Source organism: Erythrolamprus reginae, chromosome 1 (assembly GCF_031021105.1).
Source record: "Erythrolamprus reginae isolate rEryReg1 chromosome 1, rEryReg1.hap1, whole genome shotgun sequence".
NCBI classification, from domain to species: domain Eukaryota; kingdom Metazoa; phylum Chordata; class Lepidosauria; order Squamata; family Dipsadidae; genus Erythrolamprus; species Erythrolamprus reginae.
Window position 1 is genome coordinate 263,550,918 of NC_091950.1, and position 13,834 is coordinate 263,564,751.

At 38.1% G+C, this 13,834-nt stretch overlaps 1 protein-coding gene across 5 annotated transcripts in view; it reads left to right on the top strand.

Annotated features, from left to right (window-relative positions):
• SNTG2 (syntrophin gamma 2) overlaps nt 1-13,834 on the top strand; it is a 249,146-nt gene that overhangs the window by 159,930 nt on the left and 75,382 nt on the right. For all 5 annotated transcript variants that reach the window (XM_070732927.1, XM_070732929.1, XM_070732930.1 and 2 more), the window contains 2 exons: nt 2,458-2,496; nt 13,315-13,431. In XM_070732927.1, coding sequence (XP_070589028.1) covers nt 2,458-2,496; nt 13,315-13,431 — 156 coding nt within the window. The remainder of the gene's footprint in view (nt 1-2,457; nt 2,497-13,314; nt 13,432-13,834) is intronic.

The following is a 13,834-nucleotide window of genomic DNA, read 5'->3' on the forward strand; positions in this document are numbered from 1 at the left end:
AGGTGAGGGACCTCTCCCTCACCTGAGACCCTGCCATGCACTCGCATGAGGGGGGTCCCGCCGGCGCACCCCTACCCGGGGACTTAAATGTGCGGGACCCAAAGACAGGTTCCCCCCAACTGCTCAGGTAGCACCCCACCATGAGCTTGGAGAGAACCTGTCAATCATCCCCAAAGATGCCCAAGGGAGAACACGCAGTTGCTAACCACCATCCAGATTTCCGCCCCTAACCTGCCTACCCAAATGACCAAAGGTAAGCCAATCAACCTATTAAATGCAAGCACCCCCTAACCGCACATCCATCTCCCCAGTGTGGAATGGGCGAAAAAACGGCCATGCCTAATGGGCGAAGCCGCAAAAAATTCCCATTCAGCCCCCCTAGGGGCGACCCAATAGTAGCACACTGCAAAATAGGGAGGGCGGGCGGGTGTCTGCTCCAGCTGCCGGTCCCAGCGAAAAGGCTTGGCCCAGGGCCTGCAGGCCCTTAAATAGGGCCTGCAAGCCCCGCCCCTGACCAGCAGCAACGTCAGGCCTCGTAGGCCTGATTTTCGGCCGAAATCTCATCTCGCGAGATTTCGGCCGAAAAACAAGATGGCGGACGCCATGAGGGAGTCCGGTGTCTGCCCGGTCCCTCCGGCAAATGCTGCCGGCCGGTAAGTTGACCGGCGCTATTTAGCAAGGATTGCTCTGAAACACCTGTTAAAACATTTTTATTGTAAAGTTCTGAGTTGTAGTCCATTTTATCTAGATATTGTGATTATGATATTTTATTGTACTGCTTCATTTTGCATACTGTTAAAAGAACCCCTTGGTGAATTGATTTCACAAACAAATAATTAAATAGTTCTGAAATTTGTTAGCCAAAACAAATCATTACTATATAAGATACATTTATCAAGGATAGTACATACCAATCCTTTTTGTTTTATTAGAATTATATCCTGCTTTTCTTTCAGGACCTGATTAATTACCGTCGGCAGTATACAGTAGCCTTTTCTTTCAGGGCCTGATTAATTAGTGTCAGCAGTATATAGTAGCAGTATATAATAGTAGGCAGTGAAATGTTGGAGAATTTCATTGATATGCATTTTAAATTAGTTGATCTAAGTTGGATTACAGACTATTGTGTAAATCAAAACAAACAATTTCTCTTTGGAATCCATACTTTTCCAGATATTCCAATATATTTCTTGACTCAAACACTGCACATCAGAAGGATTGCATTAATAAAAATTCAATTTCTTGCATTTAAAAGTATCAGATTTATTTAAATATTTATTTAATAGACTTACACTCAAGCATAAACACAGTTGAAACAATCAAGATATACAATGGCTAGATTAATATATCCTTTTAAGGTTAATTTTGTTTACATGCCATTAAGAGCCATAATAAACCATACATCATATAGCTAGTCTTATAGAAAAATCAATACAAATAATTGTTTAGAAATATGGTTACTGCCTGTACTAAATTATGAAGTATTTTTCATTTGTATGAAGGGATATAGTAAAAGATAAACATTGTAGCCACAGAACATAAAACCAAGACCATGTATGAAACTCATGGGCTTTGTTGGAATTTTTTAAACAACCACATAGATATGAGCATGGCAGGTTACTAGAGATATTGGTTGAAATAATTTCTATGGCACCTTGCACAAGTCAGTCTACTTTTAAAATCTTTACTAAGTAGAGATACTTCTCTGCTTATTTATTACAGTATGCCAATCATTACAAAATCACTGTGATTACTGATGGGGTTGATATTGCTGCTTGCTTATTCTGTGTACTGTATTTTTCTTTTGAAAATTGCATCCTATTTTGATTCAGAGAAGTCCCATTTCAAGTATGATTGGCAGGAGGTCCTCTCAGTCCAATGGAGGAGAGTATCCACAACAATATTGAAACATTGAAGGGGATCTAATCTAGTTATTAGATTGCTCTCAGTTGTTTCAGTTAAAATTGTGCACATAAAAGATAGAACTTTGAAGTTGCTTAGGAACTGTATTCTGCCATCCAGATGCAGCATCTTGATTTTACTCAGAGCCAGAGAGTCCGCTACTTAAATAATGCTGCATTTACTCAGAGCCAGAGAGTCCGCTACTACATTGCACTAGTCCGCTACTTAAATAATTCTGCATTGCATTATTTAAGTAGTGGACTAGAATCTCAGACATTCAAATTCACCCCTGGTTGTGAAGGCTAAGTATTACTTCTGAGGGGCAGGGAAAATCTTCTACTTACCCTGGGTGTGGCACATTTCAATTTAGGAAGTAACAACAGATTATGGTAAATGTGCAGCCTCCTGTTAGTGCCTCCTCAGTTCAGTCTCATATTTTCCTGGGACCACATGGTTACCATGAGACCCGTGCAATTATGAATAAACTTCATAAATGACAATATAATTGCAGTTATTTTGTACTATTAACTTTTCCTATTCTTTTTTATTTTACAGATGAAGATGGCAAACAAATGCTGTTCTGCTTCGGACCAGGTAGGATGTTCATTGTATTACTTCTAAATATATGTGATTTCACTTTTCTTTTTCAGTAGATTTTTTAAAAAGAGAGGGAGTGCAGAGAGGGAGAGAAAAGCCCGTAATTATCCTAACAGTATGTGGCGTTTTATAGATTAAGCAAGTAGGAAAAGTATGTTTTAATGCCTGCAATTTCACTAAACAGAAAAGGAATTTGAATGTTCTCAGAATAAGTAAGTTATGATGACAAGAAAACAAGGGAAGGATTAGATATTTAGTTTGCTGACTTGCTTTGAAAATATAGCGAAAGATCTTGCTTTCTTTACTGTGTTATTATAAATTAACATTATTATCTATTATTTACTTTATTCTTAATTGTTCACCAATCATTTACCTTCATTTATCAAACATATGTTATTTCCCTTTGCATGTTAAAGCCGATCAGAATGATTCTACCATCCCTAACCCATTGGTTCTCAATCTTTTCTTCACCACAAACTCCCTTTAAATACCTTTTGTTGCCATGGACTCCCCCCACAAGACTTAGCTTAAGATTTAAGCCTTCTTCAAGTCTTCATGGACCCCCTGTAAGAAAATCACAGCACCCACCCACCCTCAGGGGTCTTCAGACCACAGGCTAACAACTACTGCCCTAAAGTCAGCAAGCAAGGAGAAACAGAAAGGGAGAAAAACCCAGCTTCTCTAGCCTAACTTTCTCTTCTACTTATCATTAGTCTTTGATTACAAGGTTGTGTACTCTTCCTTTTAATACACAAAACACAGTTGTGATAAGATTAATGCCAGGCTGTCAAACCTACCGCCTGTGATCTAGATGCATCATGAGCTGACCACTCCCACACCCTGTTTAGCAAGGGGGGGGATTGCAATACATCATGTCACAATGTTGTGACAATGCAAGTTTCACACCTCTGATTTACATCATAATTAGTCGTAAGGAAATAAAGGGAAGGAAGTAGCATGTTAGTCTATTTCTGCCCATTTCCATAGGGAAAAAATGTTTTGGTTCCTGAATTCTCTCCCTTGAGGAATGGTATATGGGATTCATACAATGGGGGCGGGGGGGCGGGAGTATTTAGTCAGACACCAATTGTGCAAGTTCTCCCACTTAAAAAGATGAGAGAGGCCTGCAATTGACATCAACTATGAGAGACAACATGAGAAAACACATCCAGAAGATCACATTGTCTGATTTTTAACGAATTTACTTGCAAATTATGGTGGAAAATAAATATTTGGTCGAAACAAAAGTTCATCTCAATACTTTGTTATATATCCTTTGTTGGCAATGACAGAAGTCAAACGTTTTCTGTAGGTCCTCACAAGGCTGGCACACACTGTTGATAATACGTTGGCCCATTCCTCCATGCAGATCTTCTCAAGAGCAATGATGTTTTGGGGCTGTCGCTGGGCAACATGGACTTTCAACCCCCTCTAAAGATTTTCTATAGGGTTGAGATCTGGAGACTGGCTAGGCCACTCCAGGACCTTGAAATGCTTCTTATGACCCCTTCATTGCAGTGTGCTTGAGATCATTGTCATGCTGAAAGACCCAGCCACGTTTCATCTTCATTGCCCTTGCTGATGGAAGGAGGTTTGCACTCATAATCTCGTGATACATGGCTCCATTCATTCTTTCATGTACATGGATCAATTGTCCTGATCCCTTTGCATAGAAACAGCCTCAAAGCATGATGTTGCCTCCCCCATGCTTCACAGTAGGTATGGATGCATACCTACATTCTTTGGATGCAACTCAGCATTCTTTCTCCTCCAAACATGACAAGTTGTGTTTCTACCAAACAGTTCTACTTTGGATTCATCTGATCATATGACATTCTCCCAATACTCTTCTGGACCATCCAGATGCTCTCTAGCAAACTTCAGACGGCCTCGGACATGTACTGGCTTAAGCAGGGGGGCACGTCTGGCACTGCAGGATCTGAGTCCCTGGTGGCATAGTGTGTTACTGATGGTAGCCTTTATTACGTTGGTCCCAACTCTCTGCAGGTCATTCACTAGGTCCCCCTGTGTGGTTCTGGAATTTTTGCTCACCATTCTTGTGATCATTTTGACCCCATGGGGTGAAAATGCCAGATCGAGGGAAATTATCAGTGGTCTTGTATGTCTTCCATTTTCTAATTAATGCTCCCACAGTTGATTTATTCACACCAAGCTGCTTGCCTACTATGGGTTCAGTCTTCCCAGTCTGGTGCAGGGCTACAATTTTGTTTCTGTTGTCCTTTGACAGCACTTTTGTCTTCACCATGGTGACTGTTTGAGGTTGTGGACAGGTGTCTTTTATACTGATAACAAGTTCAAACAGGTGCCATTATTACAGGTAATGAGTGGAGGGCAGAGGAGCCTCTTAAAAAAGAGGTTACAGGTCTGTGAGATACAGAAATCTTGCTTCTTTGTAGGTGACCAAATACTTATTTTCCACCATAATTTGCAAGTAAATTCATTAAAAATCAGACAATGTGATTTTCTGGATGTGTTTTCTTATGTTGTCTCGCATAGTTGAGGCCTACCTATGATGTCAATTATAGGCCTCTCTCATCTTTTTAAGTGGGAGAACTTGCATAATCTGACTAAATACTTTTCCCCCCCACTGTAGCTACTACCAGCACCATCATACCAGGCACTAGATTGTGGACAAACTAAAGATCTAGCTCTTTTCCCAGTACAAACCCCAAGAGTTACATCCCTGAGAGAATTTTGACTACTGTGGTCAAATGTAAGAAGGATGACTTGTAGTCTGTATACCTTGTAATTAGGATTTGAAAGCAAGTTTGCATATTTCTTTCATTCTCATAGCTTAAGGATATGTCCATTCTCATAGCACAAACAAGGATTTGTATGTGTTCCTGATTTGGAAATTTATACATGGAAATACCAAAGGCATGATTTAACCTTTTTGGGTTTGGTTCATATACATTCAACCTTGCTTCAGTATATACAAAGCATATGTTCTTGAATAAATAACCGTGAATTCAGCTCCTGACATCTTCAAATAAAAACGGGAAAGGCTAGACTGAGCCGTTAGCAGCCTCTTTTGACCCCAGTTAGATAGAAGAATGAGTGAGTTTCTTATTTTCTTCATATTTGCATTAGAAATAACATCGGGAATTATCCATCCCCTGAATTTGTAGCAGAACAGAATCAAATCTAAGACAAAGGGGATCACTTTTACAAAAGCAGAATTTGTTATCTTCATTGCTTTAAATTTCTGTATCAGCCATTTTTCTTGAATATATTGCATTTCTCAAATCTCTTGCAAATCTATGAGATTTTTCTGGTTTTTGTTGTTTTAAGGATCATATATTTGCCTCAGTGTAGAAATGAAATGTCAAAACAGTAACTTAAACTAGTATATCATCTTCTTGGAACTTGCCAAATGTTTACCATTCCTGCTCTGCAAATATGAACACTTCTTGAGTCTGCTTTGTATGCTTTATCATAATGTTCAGAAAATTGAAAGTACTTATTTCTCTGTTATTTTAGAAGACAGCTAGATTTGTGACTCAATTTCTAAAACACACGTTACTGGGCTACATTTTCTTAGCAACATATTGAATGAGGTTATGCTATGAATGGAACCCATACACCTTCATTTTGAGTTATATCCCTAGCTTTATTTTGTTTGAGATCTAAACCTAATAATTCTTTTTTCAAGTTAACTAGAATTTCTAACAACTCATATAGTATTGCAATTTATTTAAAAAATTTGAATTTTTGTTATTTTCTAATACCTATATGTACACTGCTCAAAAAAATATAGGTAATTCATATGTTCCTCTGAATCTGTGCTGTTCCCAAACATTTTGTACCCTGTCAGCTGCATTTCCAAATGATTGCAGTCAATGCCAACTGAGCTACGTAAATTTACAAGCCTTTCCCAATGATCTGCAAGATACCAGAAGTCATATATTTACAATCCTAAAAATAACACTCTCTAAAATAAAATTTAGATTTGGAAAAAGCAATTTTTAGATTTTACATCCTGCTGAAATTATTATCAATTCAGGTGTTCCAAATCAGGAGTTGTATGTCTCTGGAATATTCCTGGTCAAAAATAATAATTGTGGTTTTTTTTTATACATGCTTTCTGTGTTCTCATTCAAATATGTGCGTTAAATTTGTAAACTGCCATAACTAAATGGATGTAAAACTTTAAAAGTTGCAGAATTTTGTATAATGGAATCCATTTCTGTTATAAATTTACTGAAATGTGCATCACATGCTTACTTCATTAAAGATCACACATTTGAGAGTGATAGCTGTAGAAACAGGATTGTCTCTACATAAAAGTATAGAAAGGTACCTGGAATGCCAGTTTTCATAAGAGTGTCTATATAGTTTGAGGTGAGAATATGATGTTCTCAGTAGTGAATGAGATGCCATAACACAAGATATTCCAATCAGTATTTGCAGACGAAAAGGCATGAAATGCGTGAACCTTTACAGCCCGGCTGCCATGATCCTCTTATACACTGAGCCAGGGATAACAGGGGTTACACTGGGCCTCCATCTCTGTTCTGATGGGGTCAAAAAGTTATGTACAATACTCAAAAACACACAGTACAAGATGCTCTGACCAGCAAACTATGCAGCCCAGACACAAGAAGAGAAAGGAGAGAGGGGAGATGGCAAATTGATTTAATTCTTTAATTTTTAAAGCTTTGGTTTGGGTGTTACACTGAGGTCTTTATTATTTTTGCACTCTATGCATACTCCCAATCTGCATAGCGTGTGCCCATAGCCCTAGCCCTAACATTACTATCTATTGATGAGTATGAAATGAAGAGAGGTTTCATGGATAAAGTTGGTGAGAAAGTGTGGAAATATTAAATTAAAACTCAATTATACTACTGGTAATCAATTACTCTGGAGAGCCAGTTTTGGTATAGTGTTAAGAAACAGGGAAACCATAAGTTCTATTCCCATCTTAGGCTCAAAGCCAGCTCGGTGACTTTGTGTCAGTCACTCTCTCCCAGCCTTAAGATGGAGGCAATGGCAAACTATTTCTGAAAAATATTGCTTAGAAAATTGCAGGAATTTGTCCAAATCATTTCCAAAAATCAGACATAATTGAACAAAAGTTTTTTTAAAAAGTTATACTAGAAAGTTAGCAATAATAACTTTAATGATCAACTTTGTGCCCTAGTGTACAATTATACCAGTTGATTTTGAACTATTTAAATTACCCACTGTATAATTAGCATGCTAACTCAGCTTTAGAACTTTAGCCTCTTAACCTGCCAAGTTTCTTAAAATACTCACCAATCTTGGTTGCCATTTATTTATTCATATAGAATATGCAACATTCCAGGGAGGCAAAATATATTACAGTTTTAATTTTCTTTGATTTTTCTTTCTTTATACATAATTGCTGTCACAAAGTATTCATTTATATATGAATATATACACTAAACAAACAAGCCTGAAGTACAAGGTTTTTGTGTTCTTAATTTTTATTGCGGGGTAATATTCAGTGTCAAGGCATTGTTCACTTAAAGAGAAAACTTGCTCCCCATGAAGTCATTGTTCCTCTTTCAACTACATGACCTTAAACCTGCCAAGTCTGCATTTTATATTTGTGGAGTATTTATTTGTGTTCCATATTTATGTTCATTAATTTGTCAGCCTATACATATTGTAATAACACTTATAAATTTCAAAATAGTGCAAAAAAAGGATTCATGTGCAACGGCTAACGGAAAAGAATAATTGATAATGTGTTCCTAATTATATAATTCCTATATATGCATGCAGAGGTTGGTTGCATTTAATCAATTCTCATCAGGTTGTTGCTTGCACAATTCTTCTCTCTCTCTCCTTTTTGTCACTGCAATCTTTTGGATTTCCAAGAATCTCTCCCAGGTATTGGAGGACTCTCTACAGCATTTGTTTCATGAAGTGTAAGGGACTGTAGCTGCAAGATTGAACTGTTACAGATATATTCCCATTTTCTCAATATTACATAAGGCAGGGGTAGGGAAGGTTGGCTGTTCTATGACTTCAACTCCCAGAATTCCTGAACTAGTTATAAAAGAGCCAACGTTCCCTACCCTGGCATAAGGTCTGCAATAATTTCAAGTCTTTATCTTGTCTATTTATATTTTCATGTTGTTGCTGCTAAACACCATGATTGTCCAACTCCTGTTGTGATGCTCTGTGTGTGTGTGCGCGCGTGTGTGTGTGCATGCGTGCATGTGTGTGTGTGTGTGTGCCTCCCTGAGAGGGATGAGTGATGAATGCTACAATGGTAAGAGTATATAATACCAAAGTATGAAGGTCATCCCCACTGACCAGCTAAAGCAAGCTGGCACCTGCATAGGACAGCAACAAACAAGGAAGATGTTGGAGGCAAGCAGTCATTTTAGAAAGCAATATTAAACCATCTGTATTTTACCAAGAACATCACATTGATAGGAATCATAAATCAACCATAAAATGATGGATGATATAGTGCCAGTAATGGACCCCTCCTGTCAGATGGCATTCAACATGTTATTGAGGCTCTTTCAGAGGGCTAATGGTGTTTGCGATGTAGCTAAATTAAAGCTTTAGAGTGTAATAAGCTGTGAGAGTAGTCTCGAGAATGACAATGGTTATATAAGAGAATCTAAGTCAAAGCAGTGATTTAATTTAACAAAATATCGCAGACTTGACCCTCTGTGGTTCTCTTTAGGATAAAGGCAGGGGGAGCAAGAGACATCTTCAGACTGCAAGATCCTGTTACTCTAACTCTATAATAGAAGTATTGGCAGTTATAACTTTGTTTTCCTTGTGGTTTACCACAAAGGAGTAAGGCAGGAACCATGGAAAAACTAAATGAAGTAGGTAAGAATGAATATGAAAAGAGATTGCCAAAGATGAAGAAATTGAAGAAAGCAAACTGGATGTCAAAATACCTATTGTTACTCCCATAGTATCAATGACAGTAAGAGAAAGTGATTCTGAGAACTTGGATATCCAACGCTCTTATATATTTGTGGGACGCTATTCATTATCATAGGTTACATTCATACATTCCCCCAAACTTTGAGTATTTCATTGTTCTCGAGGGACTCCTCAAACTGCACCCTTCCTTTTATCTCCATTCTTTGATCCAGTGTTAAAGTGATTTTTTTTTTCATTTCTCCCGTGCGATGTTTCAGCAGCAACTATAGTGATGATAAAGGCAGGTGTCGGGATTTTTCAATCCCGTTTCCCTTTTCTGAATGCTGCAGGCACTGTTTCCTCCACCCCCAACCCTCCATGTCCATGTTAGCTGGAAATAATGCTAGTTAGGCACTGCATGGCTTCCTGACCTATATAGATCTAGTGGGATCATGGGAAACTTTATCATGTGTAAAAAAAGAGTCTGTTCCTCTGTTAGATAGAGTGGAATGAGCAACTGCAAGGAAAAACATAAGGATTGGCAGGCAAAACAGAAAAAAGACAAAAAAATGCAAGTGAGAGACCAAAAGAAAGAGCAAGAGAAGAAAGGACAGGGTTAGTTTGGGAAGAGCTGAAATTTTAGACTCCTTTAATAGGCTTCCATAAATATATTTTAGTGGCAGTTATATATCTCTGGAATGTTCTCGTTGATACTGCAGCTGCAACTCCTTAGTCATTTCCATTTTAGCACATAAGTGTTTCTCTGGCTTTGGTGATCTGTAGGACACTCAAAAGCACTAAAATCCTGAATAGGTATCTGTAGTCTGTATTTTGTCATTTTCTACTTTTCCACACAAGTGACAAGCAGAAGCAATAAACAAAGAAGATTAGGCAAAATTGTAAATGCAAATGATAAGGCAAAAAAAAATAATCAACAACCCTGGGTTCAATACCTGAGTTTCTCCAAAGACTTGAGTGTTCAAGGACCTTTTACAAAAAAAAAAAAGATAGGTGCTTTGTATGTTACCCATTTCTGATTGGTTTAGGCACTTTGGGTACACTGCCCATTAGCTGACCGTAATTGATGACTCTTCAACCCTCCCTAGCTTAACTAAATTTTCAAGGCAACTGCCCAGTCAATTTTGAAAAAGTCATTTTGGGCACCTCTTCAGCTTGGTCCTTGCTGTTCTATGTCATTTCTGAATCTTCTGCCAGGGGTCTAATAATCAACTTGTGTCATCTGGATTCATAAATTTCATATCTGTCAAGACCTTCTTCCTCACTTAACAAGTTACATAACAACATTTGATAAGACTAAAGTCTGAAGCACAAATGGTGTCAGGTTGTCAAGTAGGAGAATGTGTCTTACAAAGTGACCCACTGCTATTTTTCTTAGGAACTAAATATTCTTTCTCCAGATGCTTCTTTCTTTTGAAGGTTGGTCTCAATCTTCATCTTGAATGAAGACATTATCATCACTCATATTTCCCCAGCCCTTCAATGCCATTCGAACTACAGTTATATTCTCTAAATGCTGTTTCTGTAGCATTTTCTTGTAATTGCAATATGATTTAATTGGGACTGGTATTTATTTCTGGGCTGACAGAATCCATCTAAAGAGTATGGTCATTCCCCCAAGTGTTTATCCCCCATAAATAGTGACAGATTTTGCTATGAGCTGGCCAAACAGTTGCTTCTTCTATTCCATATCCCTTGCACAAAAGTATTGGCAACACCAGATACCCCTCATTGGAACTATGCTGATTGGCCCAAAGACTGAAAGCGCTCTATCCAGTGCTATTGATTGAATTTACATTCCTAAAGAAATTCAGCTATTGGAAGAAAGGGCAGCTCTTCTGGGTCACTTTATGAAGCTTGCAGTTCAGTTGAATGTGTGAATCATACATACTATAATAAAGAAAGGCTGAATACTTTTCTAAAGCTACAGTTTCTTGAGTCGTTCTCTCTAAATTCATTCAACCAACCTTCACTGTGCCTTCAGATCTGCTTTATCGGTGCAGAACTGAAGGGGTTTGACAGAAGCTGGGACTGTTTCTGTAGTATGGATGGAAAATGGCTGCTCATGTAGAGAGTAAAGAAAACAACCATGATGAGAGAAGGAAGATTCATTATCAAAGCAAACCAAAGGGATACATTGCTTATGCCTAAAGGATGGGGGAGGATTACTAAAATATTGCAAACTTGAATGTAAAAGGGGAAGGATGGGAAGCTCAATCAGAGTTAGAAGATTATGTCACTATAGACAATCTTAATAAAAATAATTTTGAATCTCCCTGAAATCTCTTGATCTGGTCTACTTCATAAGGGAGTAGACTGTTCTCATCAAACATTACATTCTAAAAGATTTTTGAATTTGAATTCATATGTGTAAAGAATTTAAATGATAGGTCTGTGGCCAATTCTTCTCTGCATTCAAAACAAATATAGTCTGCGTTTTTGGGTAGGCAGCTTGCTAATTTGTAGAATATTGGACAAAAATATCTATGGAGATTCTTGGTCATCCAGGTCATGGTTCTCAAAGGTGCTTTTTCAAGAGGCAACTGGACTTTCTGGTTTTTCTTTGAAGATGTTTCACTTCTCATCCAAGAAGCTTCTTCAGCTCCGACTGGATGGTGGGGAATGGAAGGATTTATACTCCTTACAGACAGCTGTCATTTGTATTCTTTTAGAAGGTCATTATAACCACCTGGAGGTTTATCTGTGTCGACAGGCTCACCTGAGTAGTGCAAATGGTTTTGGAGCCTTCTTGGAACTGTTGAAAGGACTGTGTTGTAGACTGGAGATAGATGGTGTTGTATCCCCCCCCCCCATTGAGAGAGTCACAGATGGTCTTTTTGACCGCTCTTTCAAACCAGTGGTCCTCTCTGTCCAAAATGTGGATTTTGCTCTCTTCTAAAGAGTGGCCTTAGTTTTTTAAATGCAGATGGACTGCTGAATCTTGTCCTAATGGGTTTGTTCTTCTGTGCTGTGTGATGCATTTACGAAGTGGTTATTTTGTTCCCCAATGTATAATTCTGCACATGGCTCACTGCATTGTAGTGCATATACTACATTGCTCAAGTTGTGTCTGGATGTTTTATCCTTGAGGTGGATAAGCTTCTGCCTCAGTGTTTTCTTGGATTTGAAGTGTGCACATATGTTGTCTTGGCTGAAGATCCTCTTGAGCATTTTCAACATTCTGATATTCTCATATTGAATAAAAATCTTTAAGATCCCACTGAATGTTCTTCATTAAAGAAATAATAAAACTAGGTCCTTGTATGTGCTTAAACATACAAGTGCTTTATCTTGGCCTCACGTGTTCTGTAGTTATAACATATATTTCTATCCCCAAATCTGTGTTGCTGTTCTGTGTTGTTCAGTTTCGCATAATTGTAGGACAAATGCATTCCTTTAAAATGGGGCAATTTCTTTGTTATAATGTCTACAATAACTTTAAGGTGCATGTTCTGAGATAAATGATCAGAATTTATGAATAAAGCATATAGATCTATGCGTGAAAAACATATTGACTAGATGCTCTACAGCAGTGGTTCTCAACCTTTCTAATGCTGTGACTCCTTAATACAGTTCCCCATGTTGTGATGACCCCAAACAATAGTCTAGCACTAATTCTCCAAACAGAGCTTTAAGCTGATTGGCAGGAATGTCAGAGGACACCCTGACTGTAAATGTCTGATTGATCAGATTGTAAAAATATGTTCCAAGGTGGAAGAATAGAAGCTTTAGTTCCTAACACCATTGAAATTTCATCTTTTCCCATGGTCTTAGGTGACCCCTGTGAAATAGTCGTATGATCCCCAAAGGGGTCCCAACCTCCAGGTTGAGAACCACTGCTCTACCTGAATAGTTTTATTTTACCCCTGGCATAATCAATTGACATTAATTTATAAACATTTTTGTCCACTGAAGGTGATACATATGGGGTGGGTGAATGAGAGGCTTCAGGGAGAAGACTCCCCCCAACTGTATACATTCAAGTTCCTGGCACTGAAAGGTTCATCGTTCTATATTTTCAGCACACCACCGGTAAGCAGCTGTATTTTTTTTAAATGTGACTGTTACTGTTTTTGTCAGCCAGAAGGCCCCCTTCACTTTCCATTGGATAACGAAGCAAACTGTAATTTAGTAAAGAATGTTCACAATAACTCTTTCAGACACTTTTAATCCTTCCCTCTCATGCATAAAACATTGAGATCAATGAGGACTGGATGATTGCATAGGACATTTGTTTATTTTGCACCTCAGCTTGAAGCTCTGGTGGCTGGATCCTCGGAGCAACTAAAGAGTCACCAACTAATTCCATTGAACTGGAATTTGAGACAGATATGGGAACTTCAAAGTTAGAAGAGGTTTGTTTTGGTTTTTTGAATAAGCAGGTTTTCTTACCTTTGCATCTTGACAAATTCTCAAAAATGCTATTAGGAAATAG